This window comes from Metopolophium dirhodum, chromosome 8 (assembly GCF_019925205.1).
Source record: "Metopolophium dirhodum isolate CAU chromosome 8, ASM1992520v1, whole genome shotgun sequence".
NCBI classification, from domain to species: Eukaryota; Metazoa; Arthropoda; class Insecta; order Hemiptera; family Aphididae; genus Metopolophium; species Metopolophium dirhodum.
The window spans coordinates 8,267,938-8,288,795 of record NC_083567.1 but is presented as its reverse complement, the minus strand read 5'-3'; the positions used below and the strand labels follow the sequence as shown (position 1 = coordinate 8,288,795).

The window sequence follows — 20,858 nt, the reverse complement described above, 5'->3', positions numbered from 1 at the left end:
ACTCGGTATATTTGATGATATTATTGGGAATAAAGAATTTATTTACCATTTTATAAAAAGTAAGACACACATCATTGTAAAACCAATACATTCATCTCTCCGCTCAGAATCTAAAAAAATCACGATATCACACAAAATTACTTGTACAACCAAACGAATTTATACTATTGGTAAAAAAATATTCTACAAATCTGTACTTTACATTATCAAAAATATACTTACTTTTAAAACTGAATACGGATGACGGGTGTAATAGCCAATAGGTACTAGACAAATATCTAGTATAAAAGTACCCGTGCACACAGAACTAACATAAATCACATACTTAATATCGTTTCAAAGATATAAATATTAAAAAAAATTAAAACTTGGCTACAGAAAAAACAATATATAAAAATGTACCAAACTTATAGGAGCTTATTATACTTTTATTATAATTGTAGTAATTATGTATACTGATAATTTTATTTGTATAATAGTTCTATATTATATTACAGCATGATTTAATATACAATATAAATTAAGTATATATACATATAAGAACAAATATGTATTTAGGTTAGGTTAGGTTTTGTATTGATATTATTGAAATATATGCGATAAATGTATCCAGTGGCAGACTGACCTTAAATTTTTCATAATTAAGTACTTACCACCATTATAACTTATAAAAAAGTTATGATGTAATTAAAATGTGGTTGAAAGATCTAAGAGATTGGGCCTTAGCATGTAATTCTGTGCCACAGCCACGGGGTGGAACCACCCTCTTTGAAAAGTTGACGCAGCTGCGTCAAAATTGAGCCCTTCAGCCTGCCACTGAATGTATCGTAATCATTTAATTGTATTAACTAATCAATTTATAATAATTACTTTTCTTTTATGTACTTCAATTTTTTTTTTATACAGTTAATATTTAACATGAATTTATATTTAAAATTTTGAACACATGTTCATTAGTGTGCCCACTATCTTCTTAAAAAATGAATTTTAATTCAAAATTCAAAAAAATTATTTCGAAAAGAATTAACTTTTTTGAGATTTTCTTTCAATTCTTTTTGTGAAATATTTTAATAGTTACATCAGTACTTTTATATTTAAGTTGTTCGGTTCTATTATAACATTAATGTTAATATAATTGTTTTTTCTGATTGTTTGATTTTAAATTTTAGTTTGTGGCGATATTCACGGTCAGTTTTACGATCTAATGAAGTTATTTGAAGTCGGTGGTCCTCCTGCGACAACAAAATACCTATTTCTGGGTGACTACGTGGACAGAGGGTATTTCAGTATAGAGGTAATTTTTTAATATTACACATTTAATTTCTATAAACAATAAGTTACATTTAATTGTTTTTATTTCCATTTCAACCCAAGGCACGTGGCTTTTACCGTAATTTATCATTTTAGATTTTGTAAACGATAAAAGTACTATAGGTTTCTTATATCTAAATATAGTTATAAAATATTTTAGATTTCTTGCGTATAAATCATATATTTTAAGCGTAAACAAAGAAAGTGCATCGTACACATCCAACTAATAATTTAGTCGGTAGGTACTTAAAACTTTAGTGAGAAATTACTCCGGATCTCCTTATCCTATACCCGACACCCGTGTATGTAATACGCGTTACGTTTATTTTTGAATTACAATATAGAATGGCTAAACGTCCATAAAATCAGATACCTAATGTCCTATTCGAACTTACTCATGTAGGACCTTTCTCAGCTGATATTCGCATACATTCCATCAGTGTCATCGATTTTTTTTTCTTACTTAATAAGTGTTTAAAAATATATCCGCAAAATTATTATACATTTACACAATACCTACATCAGCACATGTTTTGGTTGAAGGGCAGAGATATGCATCAAGAAACCGAATTGAAATTCCCTTGAATACCGTTGCACGGAACGCCCAAAAGTGAAAATGGAGTATATAGAGTATAGAGATAAATAGATAATAACATTAAATATTAATATTATATATTATATTATATTAGATTATCACTGTTTTACCTATTATCATTTAACGTCATAATAGCTATACGAATATGTAAATTTATAATAATACCAATACTGAATACACTATATCTGCATGATACTATCAATTGTGTTTTACTTTCACATTATCTCCTGGTCATCAGAGTTCAACCTTATGATATTCTTGTACGTATGAGTACAATGTGAATAATAATAATAATAATAATAATAACAATAATAATAATAGTAATTGTATATTATTTAGGTTTATCGTTTATTTGTATACATATTTGTATACATTCAGTATTATTACATTAGTATCATACAATTATTACATTGAAGTTTACTTGTATAGTGTATACTGTATATAAATAAGGGACGAGAATAATACATTAAAGAAAATAAGTCATTTAATTAAACATCGGTATGACGTTATAATATTATTTTATTAAAATATAACCTAGCTATACCACTGAAAATAATGGTTTTAACTTTTAATTTATGTTTAATAATAATTGTATTTTTATTTTTATTGCAAAAACAATAACAACATATGAACTTATAGTTTTAAATTTAGGGCAAAGTTGTTGAAGTTTAAATATTTTATCATAGGTACATGTAAAAAGATCCGAAAAATGCTTTCAAATATTTCATTGCCAGGCAAAAAAATAATATTTTCTTAAATAAATTACTCTCAACAAATCAATATTTGTATGGTGATAAAACACAAAAATAATATGTAATGTTTCATTTTCAATGTACCTATTGTGTGAAATATGATTAAAACCTCTCAGAAATGGACAAATTCATACTTTCACTGAAAAATAGCCAAAATATGTAAAATTGTGTACCAAATTTACTGCGGAAAAAAATTATATTTTAACTTGTGAGATCTTGAAACTAATTTGTATCTTTAATATTATTCTCAATAAATCTCGTACACAGAAAAATAAACTTGCAAATATAACTTTCTCTCAACAATAATCATAATAATAAAGCTATTATTAGTCATTCTGTCTTATATATTATATGCAATACCGCAAGAATTTATATTTGCACTGATGTTACAACTGAGGAGAGTTAAGTTACCTACCCCAACTACTCGTACAATTAATATACATTAATGGTATCTACATAGTACATATTATCATAATATAATACCACTGCAATTTACCTGCACCTGCGTTTGTTATTTCATACGTAGTTATATATTGTTTATAAATGGTTATTTTGTTTGTAGTGTGTGCTTTACTTGTGGGCTTTGAAGTTGTGCCATCCCACTACGTTATTTCTATTAAGAGGAAACCACGAATGTAGACATCTAACCGAATACTTCACGTTTAAACAAGAATGTAAGTAAATCAAATTAATGCAAGCGTTTGTATTTAAAATTAATTTAATTAACGATGTACCTACCTACACAATTTAATATTGTACGACTCTATTGAAATACGCATATATCTAAGAACTGCGACAATGTGTGTGACTTTATGTGACTAAAATAATCATTATTAATGTTTATTTATAGGTTCTTTAAATTGTTATAATTTTTTCGCAACCACTTTGTCACTTAATAATAATTCAATAATTATTAAATTAACAAATCAGTTCTATACATTAACTTTATAATAGTTTGTCAGTCTGTAAAAATACTACTTGCGTATCACAGTCGGTATCAATTTAAAATCGCGTCATTTGATTTATTAATATTTTATAAATTATAATAACATTCTACGAGCAATAGGCATACAAAGAAGAAAATAAAAAATAAAAATAAATATGAATATGAATACAATTCTTAAGTTTGGGTATACCTAAAAAAAAAAATTCAATTCTTAATTACTTTCGATACAATTATATAATCAATAATTAATATTGTATTATTGTGTTGATTATATTTTTTCTCTGAGTAGGTATATGGATGGAACTAACTTATTTAAAATTTAAATGGTAATAGGCATTGGAAAAAATAGTATGTATGCATGTCTTACTATAGACCCGATTTGTATTTTAATAAAGTTATAAGACATCAAAAGTGTGTTTGTAAATTTATTTATTTAGTCAAGATTCATGCAAATTTGAATATTGTATGGTCGTATTGACAACAAACTTCTATGGTTAATAAAATGAAATATTATAATATATATATATATTTATATATATATATATATAATATAGTTAATATCAAACCGGGTGATTCTCTGAATGTCTTCACTACTTTTTTGGTGGTTCAGTGAAAAGCTTACTTTACAACGCAAATAGTCCATAGTAACACTTGTTGAAAGTTTTGATTGTTTTATAAATATGTGTAGAATATACTGTAGATTAAATAAAAATATCTTTGGGTAGGTATCTGTTACATCATATAAAATAATTTTTTTGTATTTTTTTATTCTATATTTTATCACTTTATATGTAGGTATATTATGAGTATATTTTTAACGACGATATTGAAAAAAAATCTCTAGGTTCAATATTATGTATTATTTTCTTTGTCAATATTGAATGACCTATGCAGTGTATATATAAAACTACGACTTAGGGGGCATATACATATAGTGATTTCGGTAGTATTACTCACGTGTATATTGTAGACGACGACATTCCCCAGCGATTTCCATTACTTCTCCTTGGTCTATTGTAAATACAAATATTTCATTTATTTCGCCGCAGGTATATCTAATACGATTATAAAGCTTTATTGGAATGTAAAAATTGAATTAGTGGTATTCGGATAGACGAATGGATAAACATATACTTTATGCGATGAATATATGACAGCTAATATTAGCTATAATATTCGTCAGCTGAACGTTATATATAGTACTACTTGTAGAGACATAGAGTTTTATTCCAGCTCTATGTAACTTATTAGATTTTTAACCACATTAATATTTCTAGGTAAAATAAAATATTCTGAGCGAGTTTATGACGCCTGTATGGAGGCATTTGATTGTCTACCGCTCGCTGCGCTCATGAATCAACAATTCCTTTGTGTTCACGGTGGACTCTCGCCAGAAATACATAATCTGGACGACATCAGAAGGGTAAGTTGCTGCTAGAACTCGTGTATTTTGACGCTTAGTTATTTACATTTTTCTGCTGTTTATATATTATTATGATTATGCGACGTTTTCTTTATTTGTTCAGTTGGACCGATTCAAAGAGCCTCCAGCTTTTGGTCCCATGTGTGATCTTCTTTGGTCAGATCCTCTAGAAGATTTCGGCAGTGAAAAGAACGCTGAACATTTCAGTCACAATAGCGTTAGAGGCTGTTCATATTTTTACAGGTACATATACAATATACATTATAAATAGTATATTATACTCTATACTGTATCGTCTCTATGTGTATTACTGTGGTAACAAGTCCCGCATAAATGGTATCAAAAAATTACTCACGTATTAATATTAAATTATTTTGTATAACAATAAAAATACATCGATTATTTTTTACATAAAATCATTTTGAGTAATAATTGTTGAGATTTTTTAAATTTCATCGGGTTTGATGTGTTAAATTATTAAGTTCTCAAATCCTTATAGTAACAATGCACATTTAAGCAAAGCTGCAAATATATGAAAATACAAAAAATTAAAAATATACTTTGCCATAATTCAAACTTCTAATGTTTTGAATTATTAACAATTTTTAAAATAGTTGAGTATACCGTCACATTTATTTAAATCGTTTGATAGTTTAAAAAAGATTTTCTAAAGTTTTTCAATCGTTGTTATGATTTACGATGTATTAAATAGATACTTTCTCCGATTTTTTTCCCGATTTGTTTACAAAATTCCCAACCATAACCTTTGTCAAATACTGTGAATATGTTTCAATTAAAATACAGTAGTTATATAAAATTCACTTATGTAATTATGTAAAATTTCTAATGCACTTGACTGTTTTTTACCTACGTAAAAAAAACCATAATCCTAAGAACAATATCAGTTACGCTAAAATGTACGCAATCACCCAAATGTACCAAATAGTCTATGGTATTTTTCTTATGTAATAAATATAAATTTTTCGTATAAAACGTGGAAATAAATATAAAATTGTGGCTCGGCGCGGCGCAGTGACTGAAATCAATCACGCGACATGATTGAGAGTAAGTAACGTCCGCTGCCACTAGTTCTCGGATGGTGACCGCGCGGGTTCGTAGTGCACAAAAACCTTGCAACAGATACACGTGTTCCTAACCGACCGTACCAACCGTCCCAACCCTACAGGGTTATACCAACCTACAGGCTAATGACCCCAGTCGTCAAAGCCTTAAAACTAATAAAAAAAAAAAATTATTATTATTATATAATTCAGTTTCTATATTAGCAACACAATACAAGTACCTTTAACCTTCATACCAGAATACTGCAAAAGATTATGTTACGAAATTCAAAACATTGACGTTGTTATAATATACTACCAAAATAACTACTTATCTGGTACTAAGGTCGTAGATTAAGATACTTTCTCGGTGTCCTTGTATCTAATTTCTGATTTTCTGAGTAGCAAGCTAGAAGTCATATGGAACATAACCATATTATGCTATAGCCTATAAGTAACATTTATCAAATATTCAAATACATTTATAATAAATCTTTGTTTTGCAGTTATAAATTTAAATTTAAATATTTTAGAAAATATATTTAAAACTATATTTTTTTTTTGGATGCAAGTTGATTATTTTTTCAAACAACACTCATTATTTCAAAAACTATTAACATTTTTAAAAATATTTATTTTATGTAACTTGAAGTCATTAAAAACAAATGTTTTCTAAAATAATAATATTTTATACTATTTTTTATCATAATTAGGTTTTTATTTTTATTAATGACAACACGCATTTTTAATGGTATATTCCAAAGCAAATTATTTTTTTTAGTATTTTGATGCATAATAATTTAACTTTTGACTAGTCAGTAGTTAATCAGTTATCGATATTTAAAGTATACCTAGCTATATGAGCGGAGTAATGTACCAACATTTTCCGGGGTGCCCCTTCCTCCTCATCCACCATTGAACTCTTTCAAAATTGAATTTTTATCTATTGAAGTCCTCAGAAAAACATTCTGCTTGAAATATATCATTAAAAATGTGTGTTGTAATCAAAAAAATTTCAATAAAAAAATAGTAACAGTATATTTTTCTTAGAAAATATCGTTTTTAATAACTTACAATTAAATTAAAAATATTTTCAAAAACATTAATAGTTCTTGAAATATTTAGTGTTCTTCTATAAAATAATCACCTTTTATATGTAATACTAGTTATTAACTTAAATTGTATTCTTTAAAACCATATAAATGTAGGACGGTAATGCATATTTTAAATTAAGTATCCAGTGTATTTTTTTTTTTTTTTTTTTTTTTTATTGGGTAACCCGCGGCAACATAGGCCATTGGGTGTGGGGAGGGCACTGTAGGTTTTATATTGGGTAGGTTTGGTAGGTTTTATATTGGGTAGGATGGTACACGTGTGTGTTGTGTTTGGCAGAATTTCTAATGGGGCACCCGTAGGTTTCTGCCGTGCCCCGGGGTGGGGGGATGGCGGCACTTGTTCTCCGGACACCGTGACTTGCACGGAGAAAAATGCCGCCCAGTGGTCGAGGATCGAACTCGGACCGGCTGTGCCGAATCCGTCGCGTTAGACCACTCGGCCACCTCGTCCCCCCCCAGTGTATTTTATATCAACTGAAATTGATTATTAAAAATGCATCAGTTATAGTAATATATAGTACTACACTACTACATAACAATTAATGTATAAAGAAGTGAACCACACATTTCACTCAACAACCAAAAATGGACTCTTCAGTTATATAACCATTAAACTATGTAATTATTTTAATTTCATACATGTAAAATTGAATAATTAGGAAATTGTGTGCAACTGGTAATTAATGAACCACTCAAATAAAATTATCTTTATATTTGACTAGGCAAGTCCGTCATAAAACATTAAAAAATTGATTGCAGTCAGAAACCAATAAAAATATACATTGTTACATTTAATATTTTTTATGGATGCGCATAAATCATGCATTTAGATAAAAACTTTAATAAATACAACATTAAACAAAATTTGGTAAGTTAAAAGGTAGGTAGATTAAGGTTACGACTAAATAGCTTAAATAAAAGATGGGATTTATAAAAAAAAGAAATAATGAATACAAATGTTGAGCTTGAAGAGGGTAATATAATAATATTCTATAGTAAAGTTATGCACTTTGTTGTATCAAATTATCTAGATAGGTGCATATCATGTATTAGCATGAGAATTTAAATTCATAAGTATGATTATATGGTTTTATTTTATTTAACAAACCTAATTTGTAAATATTTTTTTAAAAAAATTTCAGTTATGCAGCATGTTGTGATTTTCTCCAGAGCAACAATTTACTATCCATCATAAGAGCACATGAAGCTCAAGACGCAGGGTGTGTTTCGAAATTTTTTTGGATATTATTATAAGTCGACTTTTTTTATAACCATTTGTGTTTATTTGAATTAGATACCGAATGTATAGAAAAAGTCAAACGACCGGTTTTCCATCTTTAATCACGATATTCTCCGCTCCCAACTACTTAGATGTATACAATAACAAAGTAAGAAAATAACATAACTTTAGTGTTATCAAATATTACTTTATAAAAACGATTGTTAACCATGGTGCATATATAGGCTGCCGTTTTAAAATATGAAAATAATGTTATGAACATCAGACAATTCAACTGTTCGCCACACCCTTACTGGTTGCCAAACTTCATGGATGTGTTTACTTGGTCTTTGCCGTTCGTTGGCGAAAAAGGTACTTTAGTCATTTTGATATCATTACTCACATCAACATATTTTAAACGTGGTTTTTTTAGTTACCGAGATGTTAGTGAATCTGTTGAATATTTGTTCGGACGATGAATTAATGACCGAAGGCGAAGATACACTCGAAGACGGTATGTACAATCATTTTACACATAATTATATAATGTATGCACCAACCAACTATTTCAAATTACTTTATATTTATTTATTTTTCGAGTACAGATATAATAATATTTTATTGCCTTCTCGATCGATGCTTGAGCTTCTATGATTAGCAACACTGATCGAGAAAGCATTTTTCACAGTAGGACAGTATATATTTTTATTTAAATTTCTATATTAAATACTATATTAATATTTAGCCAAATTTTAGCTTTAAATTTATCCTCACCCTATATTATTAATTTAATATTGTATTGAAAAATAATTTTTTTATTTATTTATTTGTATACTTTGCTTTTTTTATTTATCTTAATTTATGCTTCTCTGGGATTACAGCTGATGGTAAGAAATGTCTATATTACATTATTAATATTGGTTTAGTTTAAGTAGAGAACAAAACACTAAATAATGTCGCTAGAAAAATGGACTGCTCCCTACGTAGATATTCAAAACTCCTACCTCAATATTTTTTATTTTTATTTTTATTTTTACTTCCCTTTATTTGTTGATTTTTTGAGTTGCTACCATTTATGAATTTTTATAAAACAAACCTTCTAACTCACTTGAATGTTTATTTTTTCTTTTATTTTTTTGCTCTTTATATTTGCCTCACGACAATAAAAAAAACAAATAATAAAGACATAGCCAATTGTATCACAAAAATAATTTAAAAACGAAAACGTGATGAATTTCATTATAAAAAAATAAACAATACAATAATTTTGAATTTATTGACCTTTCATACATTGGTTCATTTCAAAACCATCAATATTTAATTGGCAGCGATTAAAATAACAAATAGCTGAACAGTTAGTTTCAATTAAACTAAACGAAACAATGATAGACGAGTACGAGTATATTTAGATCTGAAAATGTACATGTACTCGCCGTCTGACATTTTATTTTAATAGTCACACCCAACCCCTGTATGTAATCCTTTTTCGATTATCATTTAATTTAACGAATATTGTATATTAAGTTAGTTATAACTCATGTAGATTATGGATCATATTTATCACATTACAAATATAATATTTTATTTTATATTTCCAATCTAAAACAAAATCTAATTTTTTTTCTCATGTGTAAAGGCATTTTTTTCAAAATAATTAATAATGTGACACTGCAATTTAATAAATTGATTCGGTATATTTTATATTAAACCTAAGTTAAATTATTTTGAATAAAGTACTTACGTTATTGAAATGCAAATATATTTTTTATAATAAAAGAATAAAACCGAATTAATATTGTTTCGAAGTAAAAAAATATGTATAAACTGAGATTTTGAATACTTAATATTCCTTATTGTAGTTTGTTTTTTAATCAAAAGTTGATACATTTTCTATTGCAAAATTCATCCATCTAATCATATAATTGTATAGGTACCTATTTATTATATATATGCAGCATAATTTTATTATAATGTTCAACTTACGGAAACTATAAAAAAAAAAATTGAAAAAAATTATAATAAAAATAACATTTTGACCTTCGCTTTTATGTTTCTTCATCTTTATTCTCTCATGTTTATTATAAAAAATTTTAAAATTGAGAATAAATATACTTAGATGTATAGGCTATTGTACCTACTTACTTTACTTATTCTTGGACGCACTCTTTCAATCTTCTATATATTTTGTTTTCTTTTGTTTTTCTGTTTATATTTTTAAAATCTTTCGCTCTCTGTGACCGACCGATCGACAGCCATTGTTGTTAAACCGATAGTTCCGAAAATGCCCGGTAAGTTTTCTTCCCGAAATTGTTTTTTCTGTTTTATTTTAATTTTCAAACATATCAACATAACTTACAATTTTGCTGTTTTTATTTCCACTTTTCTTTTTAGCAGCCCTTAGATTTATTTTTTCGTTGTTGTTGTTGTTGTTTTATTTTATTATTGATATTATTTTTTATTTTTATTTTAATTAATTATAATTATTTTCGTATTTAACACTTAATATTATATTTATGTTGACATTAATTTTTTCAATTTTTTTTTTTTAATATTTCCGAGTGTTATTAATTCGCTTGAATGTTGGTATACTAATTAATTTAATAAATAATAATAATATAAGAGAGTTCAGCAGACGATTATAGGAATTTCTCATTCAGCTATACACCTACGACATTAAAATATTATATATTAGTAGTCATCTCTCGTTTTCAGTACCTATTACCTCTATATAATATATAATATATACTCGCACACATACAATTATTCTTTAGGACCGAATAGACGTTACGTGTTTTTGATTCTAGAAACGTAGGAAATCTTTATTCCTTTGTGGTATTTCCTTTGAATCAATTAACATCTTGAAAAAAAACAAAAAATAAAATCAGTCAAGCTTGCAGGACTGTGCATGTAATAAAACACCTAATATTTACCAACCTACCTGCTATATATACATAAACATTATACATCATATTTTATAACTGATCGCTTCGTTAAAAAATAAATAAAGCTATTCCAATATACACTCCCCATCTCTACCACCACCACTGACTATTTAGGTTTCCCGTAGAATTTTATTTTATTTAGTACCTAATTAAAATAAAATAAAAAAGTATTTACGTTTGTTTAGAAATTTGTTGAAAATCAAAGTAGTAAATAGTAATACCTATACATACCTGTAGAACTAACTTCACATCATCGGCCCACTCCGGTGCCGTCTAAATCTAAGTACCTATATATAGACATATAGTGTCACAATAACGCGTATTTGACTATTCATTTCACTGTCGTTATTACATGTATATTACACTTTTTGGTATCCGAAATACCTTTCAATACTGAAGGTAACGGCACTTATAATGTGTAAAAATCGACTTCTCCAGTTGAACACGAGCAATCCAATAAATTATAATTATTAGTTATACATATTACCAATATAATATACACTTCACTCGTTTAGTCTTTTGACATTACACCAGTATGATGATAGTATACATATTACATATTATATAAACTTATTAATATATATATATATATATATATATATATGTATATTAATATATACTTTTTAATAACGAACCAACAAATTGTTATTTTAGGCCTGGAACAAAAATTGCACTAGTTTTTAGCTTAAGGAATGCATATAATATATTATATACATCCTATATAATATTTATATAATTACGTTATCGTTTCATTGTAGGTTGCAGGTAAAGTATTTTTAATTAAACGAAATTAAATTTTAAACCAATTATTCATTTTACTGAATAATTTATTGCCATCGATGATCGATCACAACAAACAAACAAAAATAATAATAATGTAATGTACACGTTATCACCTGTACCTATATCGACCTACATATTGTTGGATAGAAATAATAAAATACGTACCTATTGGAAAACGGTTTTGCGCATACGATGTAGTATTATATTATGCGTATTGCGTATATGCATACTATAATATATTTGTTTATCGATTATTGTCGATTAATGACGGTTTAAAAAAAAAATATTTAATTTCAATCTTTATTTAAATTTTTTTTGAGGTAGGTGGTAGTTAAATAATTTCTACAACACGGACATGTTTCATCGTAATTTATTAGAGATAGGTATTAGAGCTGTGACTAACACACGCGTTACGCCGTTACCTACATTATACCTAATACAACGATATCGCTGTGCTTAAACCATTACGTTATGAAGAAAACATTGACACTTGTCCATATAGATATTATACTATGTTATTTAACAGGGGTGCTCTTTGCTCACTGCTCATAAAAAAATCAATTTAGTGGGTACAAAATCAATATATAAACATTAACCAATCTCCTTAAATCATAACCGATTTCTCTCAAAAATTTCGAAATCATTTATTTATAGAATATTTAAATACTTGCCTAAAATAAGAATGCTTGTATACTTATACCTATATATTTAATATTCCAAATACCAAAATAGGGGTTTCAAAAATAAAACCTCAATGAGTAGTGGATTGTGGATACCCCCTACAACTATTGTTATTAGCGCCCTGCCACCCTATTTAACAAATACAGTTGTAAGTTGTTACGCGTCGTCTGTATTATAGAAGTATTTTTTGTTGTTTTTATATATAATTATAATTTATTCATAGAGAAAGAATTTTTATGATATAAAATAACACCCAAAAATACCCTCAAAAAATGTAAAAATAACCTAAAAGACTAAAATATTTAAATGAATAAAGTAAATAGGTAAAAAAAATATTATTCCAAATTTATTTTTGATTTTTAAAATTTGTTTACAATAAACAAAATAATACTGTAATATATTAAATGAATAAATTTAAAAATAACAAATTAAAATAGAAACAATTATCAATTAGGTATAATTTATAATACCTAATAGAGGTATATCTCATATTTTCAAACAGAAGGATGTGACGATTTTTCATTAAAATACCTGTACAAATTAGTTTAAATGCATAAAATCAATATTTAAAACGTTAAGATGAAAAAAATGCAAAATAAAAACTGTTTAGGTACTTACTATAGGTACTTGTATTAGAGTTTGTAAGGAATGAAAATAAATTAGTTGTTATTATTGTATTGAATATAATATAGAAAATAAATGAAAAAGTCATAAAAATTCTATCTCTAATTATTTTATTACCTATTTAATTTTTTGCCAGTAAACTACATATTGTTGTACAATAAATATATAGATAGCATATAATACCTATAATATAATTATATGTATTGATTAGGTACCTATACTTACGAGGGTAGAGTTGCGTTATTTTTAATAATAAAACATATATTGTGTATTTTCACAAAGCCTTTCTTTGTATCATGCCTTAAGCCCCCCCCTGCCCCACTCGAAAATTCGTTGATAATATGATTTACAATTATTATAATTTTTTTTTTTCTGTTTTCGTTTTGATGTACAATTTTATTTGATGCGGACATACGGACTTGTTTGACGGCGCACCAAAAATATTATTATGACAACATTGCGTATGTTTCACTTGTTTTCTGTTTTTCATCACGTCTTTATAATTGGTAAGTATACGACGATATCTCGCTTTTTTTTATTTTCACTCAAATTATTGTAGTTTGTATTTATATCGGCATGTATTGTGTTCGTCGTGTTTTGTATATCGTCTTTTTAAATAACCACCTAGGTGGATAGGCAATAGGCATACATACTTACATTGCTGTATTTTATTAGTGCAGTATGTCAAAGCTTTTACATAATATTATGCGAATAAACAATTTAAGTAATATAACTATAGGTATCTACCTCTATAGATACAGCATGTCGACATGGAGAATTTATTTCGTTAGCTGCAAATTAACGAGTGCCAAATATATCATAAAGATAAATTATAAATTATGCACACACACCCACACAAACACATTTTATCTTGTGAGATATTTTGGTACCATTATTCATTTTGGGAATTTTGGCCATTCCAATTTTTTAAATGTTTAACAACGTTTGTACCTGCATATTTTTTTCAACATTTATAGCCAATAAAAAGAAAACGGCAACCCTTTCATTAAATTACCTATATATTGTTATCACATAATTGTTTAAAAGTGCAGTCTACAATTCGTATCCTGATCTGACACATTGCTGAACCAACGCCTGTCCGATAGGTATCCTTGGCCTGCATGGCTGCATGTACATCGTATTCATATACCTACTTAATATTTTCATCCTATCCTATATTTATAGGTACATTTTTTATATTGTGATGTGATTAAGTTGTGACAAGTGTGCCTACTACCTACCTTACCTATCTAATGTGAAGTTATAAGTTATAACTATTATATGAACAGAAAAAAGTCCTGATACTTAATTTAATAAATTAATAAGTTTTATTGGATTTCAGTATAGATTGTATATTGTATAAGCTTCCAAGAACTTTTTTGAAGTGGGTATTTAAAATATCTCGTTGTATAGTAATAGTATTGTATTAAGTATAAATTAAATTTGTTCACAATAGTCAGAACATTTTTTTCTATTAGGAACCAGTTATAGGTAATATTCAAACTTCTTATTTTTTTTAAAAAAAGCAGTTTTGAATGATTATTAACAATTATTTTTACTTGAAATTTGGGACAAAAAAAAATGTATCAATCAAATGGAGACAATATTTTATTAATATTTATTTTCATATACCTAATAACATTGAGTACCTATATATTATGCAATATATACTCAATGCTAATAAGTAAACACATTTTATTTATTATGTAAAATCCATCGATTAAAAACCGTTTTCAGTTTTCACATATTTGATATGATTGTTGTTAATATTTCAATATGGTTCATTTCAATATTTTGTAAAGAATAATTGTTTAATATTTTATAACTTTTAAGGAGGTAGGTACTTATTAGATAACCATAGATACATCTTAAAAACATATTTTCTCAGGACATTTTTTTGGACAGTTTTCGATGTTTCATTGATTGCCTGCCTTGGTTTTCAATAATATATTTTATTTCAATATTTGTTTTTATAATTTTCGTTTTGTTTTGTATTGTTTTGTTTTGTTTTGTTTTATTTTATTTAAAACTTTCTTTTTAATTTGTTTTATTTATATTAATATAAACATAATTTTTTCAACAGTTAATGCAGCCAATTTGAGAAAAGAAGTCATCAGAAATAAAATAAGAGCAATTGGAAAAATGGCAAGAGTCTTCTCGGTTTTGAGGTAAAAATATGTCTATAACAATTCTCTTTTTATTAGTTTTTTAATACATTCATTGGAATATTATAAAATCAATCGTACAACCTATAATTGCAATTTACAGGGAAGAAAGTGAAAGTGTATTGCAGTTGAAGGGTTTAACACCAACTGGTGCTCTCCCTCTCGGAGCACTGTCTGGTGGCAAGACATCATTAAAAAATGGTAAAAAGTTTTTTGTATATTATGTATAATGTAATTTATATATATTTTTAATAATATGTTTAATTTAAACCACTTATATTTACCTTAAATGAAATGTATTATTGTTTTATTAATATTTTAGCACTGCAAGGTTTTTCGCCTAACCATAAGATTACTTCATTTGCTGAAGCAAAAGGTCTTGATGCAATTAATGAAAGAATGCCTCCACGCAAAGACACACCACCATCCAACCAGTGCTCGCCATCTAACATAGCTACGTCATCAACTACACCTGCAGTGACACCTGTAACAGAAGAAAAATCGCCAACCCCATCAACTACTCAGAAACCAACATCATCGGAACAACCATTACCAAATACCACTCATTCATGATTGCCATAAGTTTAGGTGAAACATTTAATGGCTATTTCATCTTCTTAAAAATATACTATTGTTTAATTGAAATTAAAAACATTTCTTTTTATTTTAAGATTTCAGATTACCTAGCTATACCAGGATCTATGTGCTGTTATCTCCTTACTACAGTCTACAGTTTATTCAATTTAACAACTACTACAATTATTATAATAATTTATCATATTCATTTCAATGGTACATTTTTAATTAAAATATTTGGCACCTTAAAAAAAAAAAGTTCCTGGGGACAATTATGTCAATATAAATAATATATATAATATAATTTTCTTTTTTTTTTTGTAAATTATTGTCTTATATTTCTACGATTTTAATTTGCTGTTTTTGTTGTTATTTTGTTTATTTTTTGTATGGTTATTTCAAATCTTAAACCTCAGTTTAAAATAAGAATGGTCAGGTATCTATTGGACTATACTTGTGCATCGCTTGTTTTATCAATATCTAAGGCATAATATCTTTTGCTATACGATCTCTTCATTTTACTGTACACTCTTTTCATAATGTCAAAATATCATTTAATTATGAGTATTTCATATTAATTATTATTAACTAATAATTATTTAAATTTTCCCATTTAATTTTTTTACCTCAATATAAATCGGAGATATTTTTGACATATATCACATTATCATTCTATTACGTATCAATTGCAATGTGCAGTAAAATGTGATGCGTCACATTAGCCTATGTATTATGCTAAATATTTTGCCATTAATTTTGTCAAATCTAAAAACCAAAAAAATACACATAATTAATTTAGTATAGGTATATCTTTATTATATATATATATACTATATACATACATTAATATTTATAAATATTTCTTTATTAATACTATTTTGTATATATTATAATATTTAAATAAAACCATTATATTAATATATCTACGATAAAATGAATTTTATATTTAGGTCCTGCAAATTTAAACATTTGTCTTCATTTTATTTCTTTATAGTTTAAATTAATTAAATATTATTGAATGAAAAAACTTGTTAACAATTCACTCAATTTGAATTACATTATTATCATAGCTACTAGTTTTTAATTATTATAAAAGAAATTTTAATAGATCATTTTTACTGTTCAACCTTTATTTTGGAAAGATAAAAATATTGTCCTTGTTTTATTTCTATTATAAACAAAACTATTGCTTATTATGCAGGAATAATTAACGCTCATTAATTATATATTTTTTTCCACATTATTTATTTCAATTTGTTATCCATTTCCATCTTTAGTAATATTATTGCACGTGTTATCTGCAGTTGTAAACAAATACAATATAGAAAAAAAAAATGATGTCAATCACAATTTTTTTCCTATCATTATAATATCACTAATCTTTTATTATAAGACTGTTAATTTATTCGTACAAAGACTATGAATAAAAAGTAAAATTATTAATATTATATTTAGCGGAATATAAAAACCAAACCCTCCCTATCAAAAAAATGTATGTAACTTTTTTTCTATTGTGTGACCACCAAAAATTCTTTTATACATAATATAAATAATTTAAGACAAAAATACCCTGTTAATTCTTCTATGTTTATTTGTTTTCAGAAGTTAAATAAAACTTTATACAACTTGACTTTGAGGTGACTTGATTTTATTAGATCCTTTTAAATATTGGAACTGGTTCAATTTTGTCATATTTTGCTTACCGATAGTATACTTATGTATTATGTATCATTAAAAAATGAAAAATAAATAATAATAACAATAAAATATAAACTTAGTTAATATGGTCTGACAGCCATTTATCAATATAGTATTTTATTTTAATATGGTCGTAACTCGTAATAATAGAAAAATTATCAATCAATAGATATGAATTTTAAGATGAATATTTTAATATTGTTACATATGATTTTGTGATTATGGTTCAAACGTTCTTTAACCTTGACACTTAATAATTTTATTTGGTTTTTACTCATAAAGCACATTTACCTATATTGTAATTTAGACATAAGTAGGTTCATTTGAACCATAATTTCCTTACGAACTTATGTATCCTTATATTATTTATAAATTATAAATATAAAATACTACACTGACTAATGGCTACAAAAACAAAATATATTATTTGAATAAGTTAAAATAAAAAAGCAGGTAACTAAGGTAGGTACCTACCTACAACCTACTAGATACGAGGTCGGAGCCCAGAAGTTACTTATATTTATATTCTATACACAAATATACAGTTGTAATGGTTTTAACAAATATCTATCTAAACATATTTTAAATTAAAAATTTAGACTGTTTTCTTTGAAAAACTGTATACAAGTTTACATAATATTTTTATTATGTAACTGTCAAGCTATCATAGTTTATACTAGAGGCTTCAAAAAAAAAAAAATTCTAAACTGTAGAAGCCCAAAAAAGTTTAAATACGTCTCTTATATTATTATTTATTACCTACTTAGAGCATCAATTTTTTAGTTTTTCATTTGGTAATCCATAAGGCCATAAATTAATTTTATTTAATAATTCTAAATGAAAGTACAGTAGAAGACGCTTATTAGGAACATGGATAACTGATACAATAGCATTATTGAAACTAAATGTCTCGGGACAGCCATATATTAGAACATTTAAAATAAATCGGATTATTGAAACATCACATCGATTATTTGAAACAATTAGGCGAAGGTCAGTTAACATATACACCGGTTATCCAGCGATAACCAATGTACTTTAATCTTATTTTTGCTATTGTTACGGTACTTTATCGTAAGAATAACACCCCCTGGCACCTCCATCAAACAAGGACATTTTAGAAGCTCTAAGTATCCTCAGGAGAGCCGTCCAGCACCGTGCGGATGAAATAGGTTTTGAGCAGCATTACTCGATGAAAATATAGTAGTCATAGAGTTACTCGACGCAAAAAAATAAACTTTGATTGATAAATATTTCAAATAATATAATAAAATATATACATTTGTACATACTTGTTTTAATTATACAATATACATACTTTTTTTAAATTATACAATACATATATTTTTCATTTTTTTTTTCAATCGCTTATTAGAAACAATCAGTTAGTAAGTTAGTTGATACATTTCACCTTGATCCCAACGTGTTTCTAATAAGCGGCTTCTACTGTATATAATATAACAAACTAACAAATCTACTTGAGCACAGTAAAAATATTCTGATCCTTCCATATTTTTTCATAGAATGATTATAATAGTATGATTAATATTAGTGTTAACCACCAATATCTACTGCAGAATTAATCTTTGTCCAATATCAGAACATTCAGAACGTAATTGTGTGTAGAACCTGTTGTTCTCGTTCTTTTAACGAAGAAGATGAATAATATACAAAATATTTGCAAGGAGGGCTCGCAATAATTATATAGGGTAGATAGGTACCTATTATACATGATACATCTATATAATAAAATCGAACGTTTACTGACTAGCGTCTGGCTGATCAACATAGAGCTATGAGATCATTGAGAGCTATAGAGACTTGCAATTCTCATGGTACCTTTGTATCACCATGTAAGGATGCACTAAGGATTTTTAAAAGTTAGCATTTTAAAGAGATGTTCACACAAATATTTTGAGATTTTATAATTGTTGGGGAATCGAAATTATTATGTTTTATTTACACTTAAACAGTTGACATTACAACGAATATAATTTATAATAGTATAACTGTATAAGTAGAAATTAGTATTTTTTTTTGTTGAAAATAAACGCTTGTTATTGCAGCAGGTTACCTACTTGGACAGATGAGGTAATATCATGCATCAATAGTCGCGTTTATGCGACCTCAAATAAAGAAATTATAATAATATATATTTTTATAAGATAAATATTAAATATAGGTACCCATCTTAAAACAAGTATGAAAGTTCAGTGCTGGATCTAGTGGAGGGAGAGGCAAGTGGGTATTTTTGGCCCGGACGTTATTGGTATAAGGGCGCTCTTAAGTTTATGAAAAATAAAAAAATAAACGTTACCTTTAATGTACATGTAGCGCAAGCGCCTTTAAATGTACAGCAAAATTATTTTAAACATTGATTACTGATTAGAACACAAGTTATTTCATTTGTCAGGTAATTCTGCACGGTTACACTTTGTAATTTGTATACAACATGATTACATGAATAATATTATACACATAGGTATAATTTACAAGGTACCTACATCTTAATTCAAGGTGTTCAGTTTGGTAATTGAAAAAAAAATCTCCGCAACAGGAAAAAACATCCACAGAAACATTATACCGGGAATTTACTGAATATAAATAATTTATAAGAATTATTTTATAAATTATATATTAATAAATAAAATTAATATTGTAGGTACCTACCATAGAGTAATATTACTTTATTACTCTATGGTACCTACACAGTACACGGCTACAATAGTCAATAACCTACCTATATTATATATCTATATTGTTATCCGCATAGAACAATACTTTATAATATTATAGTGAAATCACTTTTCAAACGGTAACGTATTTAAACGGTATCACCGCATCGACATCCGAAACACTGCCGGCCGGTTGGTCGCACTGTGCCTATTCAGCGTATCGCCATTCAGTCATTGGCCCAGCGCCTTCTTAGTTCCTTGTATTGTTTTCGCCCCATTTTATAACGACTGG

General features: G+C 26.8%; 1 protein-coding gene across 3 annotated transcripts in view; it reads left to right on the top strand.

Annotated features, from left to right (window-relative positions):
* Nucleotides 1-17,710, top strand: part of LOC132951308 (serine/threonine-protein phosphatase 2B catalytic subunit 3-like) — a 63,957-nt gene extending 46,247 nt beyond the window's left edge. The window contains exons 4-16 of one of the 3 annotated variants that reach the window (XM_061023130.1): nucleotides 1,170-1,294; nucleotides 3,221-3,332; nucleotides 4,882-5,027; nucleotides 5,131-5,270; nucleotides 8,346-8,423; nucleotides 8,498-8,591; nucleotides 8,668-8,794; nucleotides 8,856-8,936; nucleotides 10,675-10,710; nucleotides 15,545-15,620; nucleotides 15,721-15,818; nucleotides 15,940-16,205; nucleotides 16,289-17,710. In XM_061023130.1, the coding sequence (XP_060879113.1) occupies nucleotides 1,170-1,294; nucleotides 3,221-3,332; nucleotides 4,882-5,027; nucleotides 5,131-5,270; nucleotides 8,346-8,423; nucleotides 8,498-8,591; nucleotides 8,668-8,794; nucleotides 8,856-8,936; nucleotides 10,675-10,710; nucleotides 15,545-15,620; nucleotides 15,721-15,818; nucleotides 15,940-16,190 (1,364 nt within the window). In that variant the 3' untranslated portion in view covers nucleotides 16,191-16,205; nucleotides 16,289-17,710. Of the gene's footprint in view, nucleotides 1-1,169; nucleotides 1,295-3,220; nucleotides 3,333-4,881; nucleotides 5,028-5,130; nucleotides 5,271-8,345; nucleotides 8,424-8,497; nucleotides 8,592-8,667; nucleotides 8,795-8,855; nucleotides 8,937-10,674; nucleotides 10,711-15,535; nucleotides 15,621-15,720; nucleotides 15,819-15,939; nucleotides 16,206-16,288 lie in introns of all 3 variants that reach the window. The other 2 variants (XM_061023131.1, XM_061023132.1) reach the window with 2 other exon arrangements.
* Nucleotides 17,711-20,858: the final 3,148 nt, after the last annotated feature.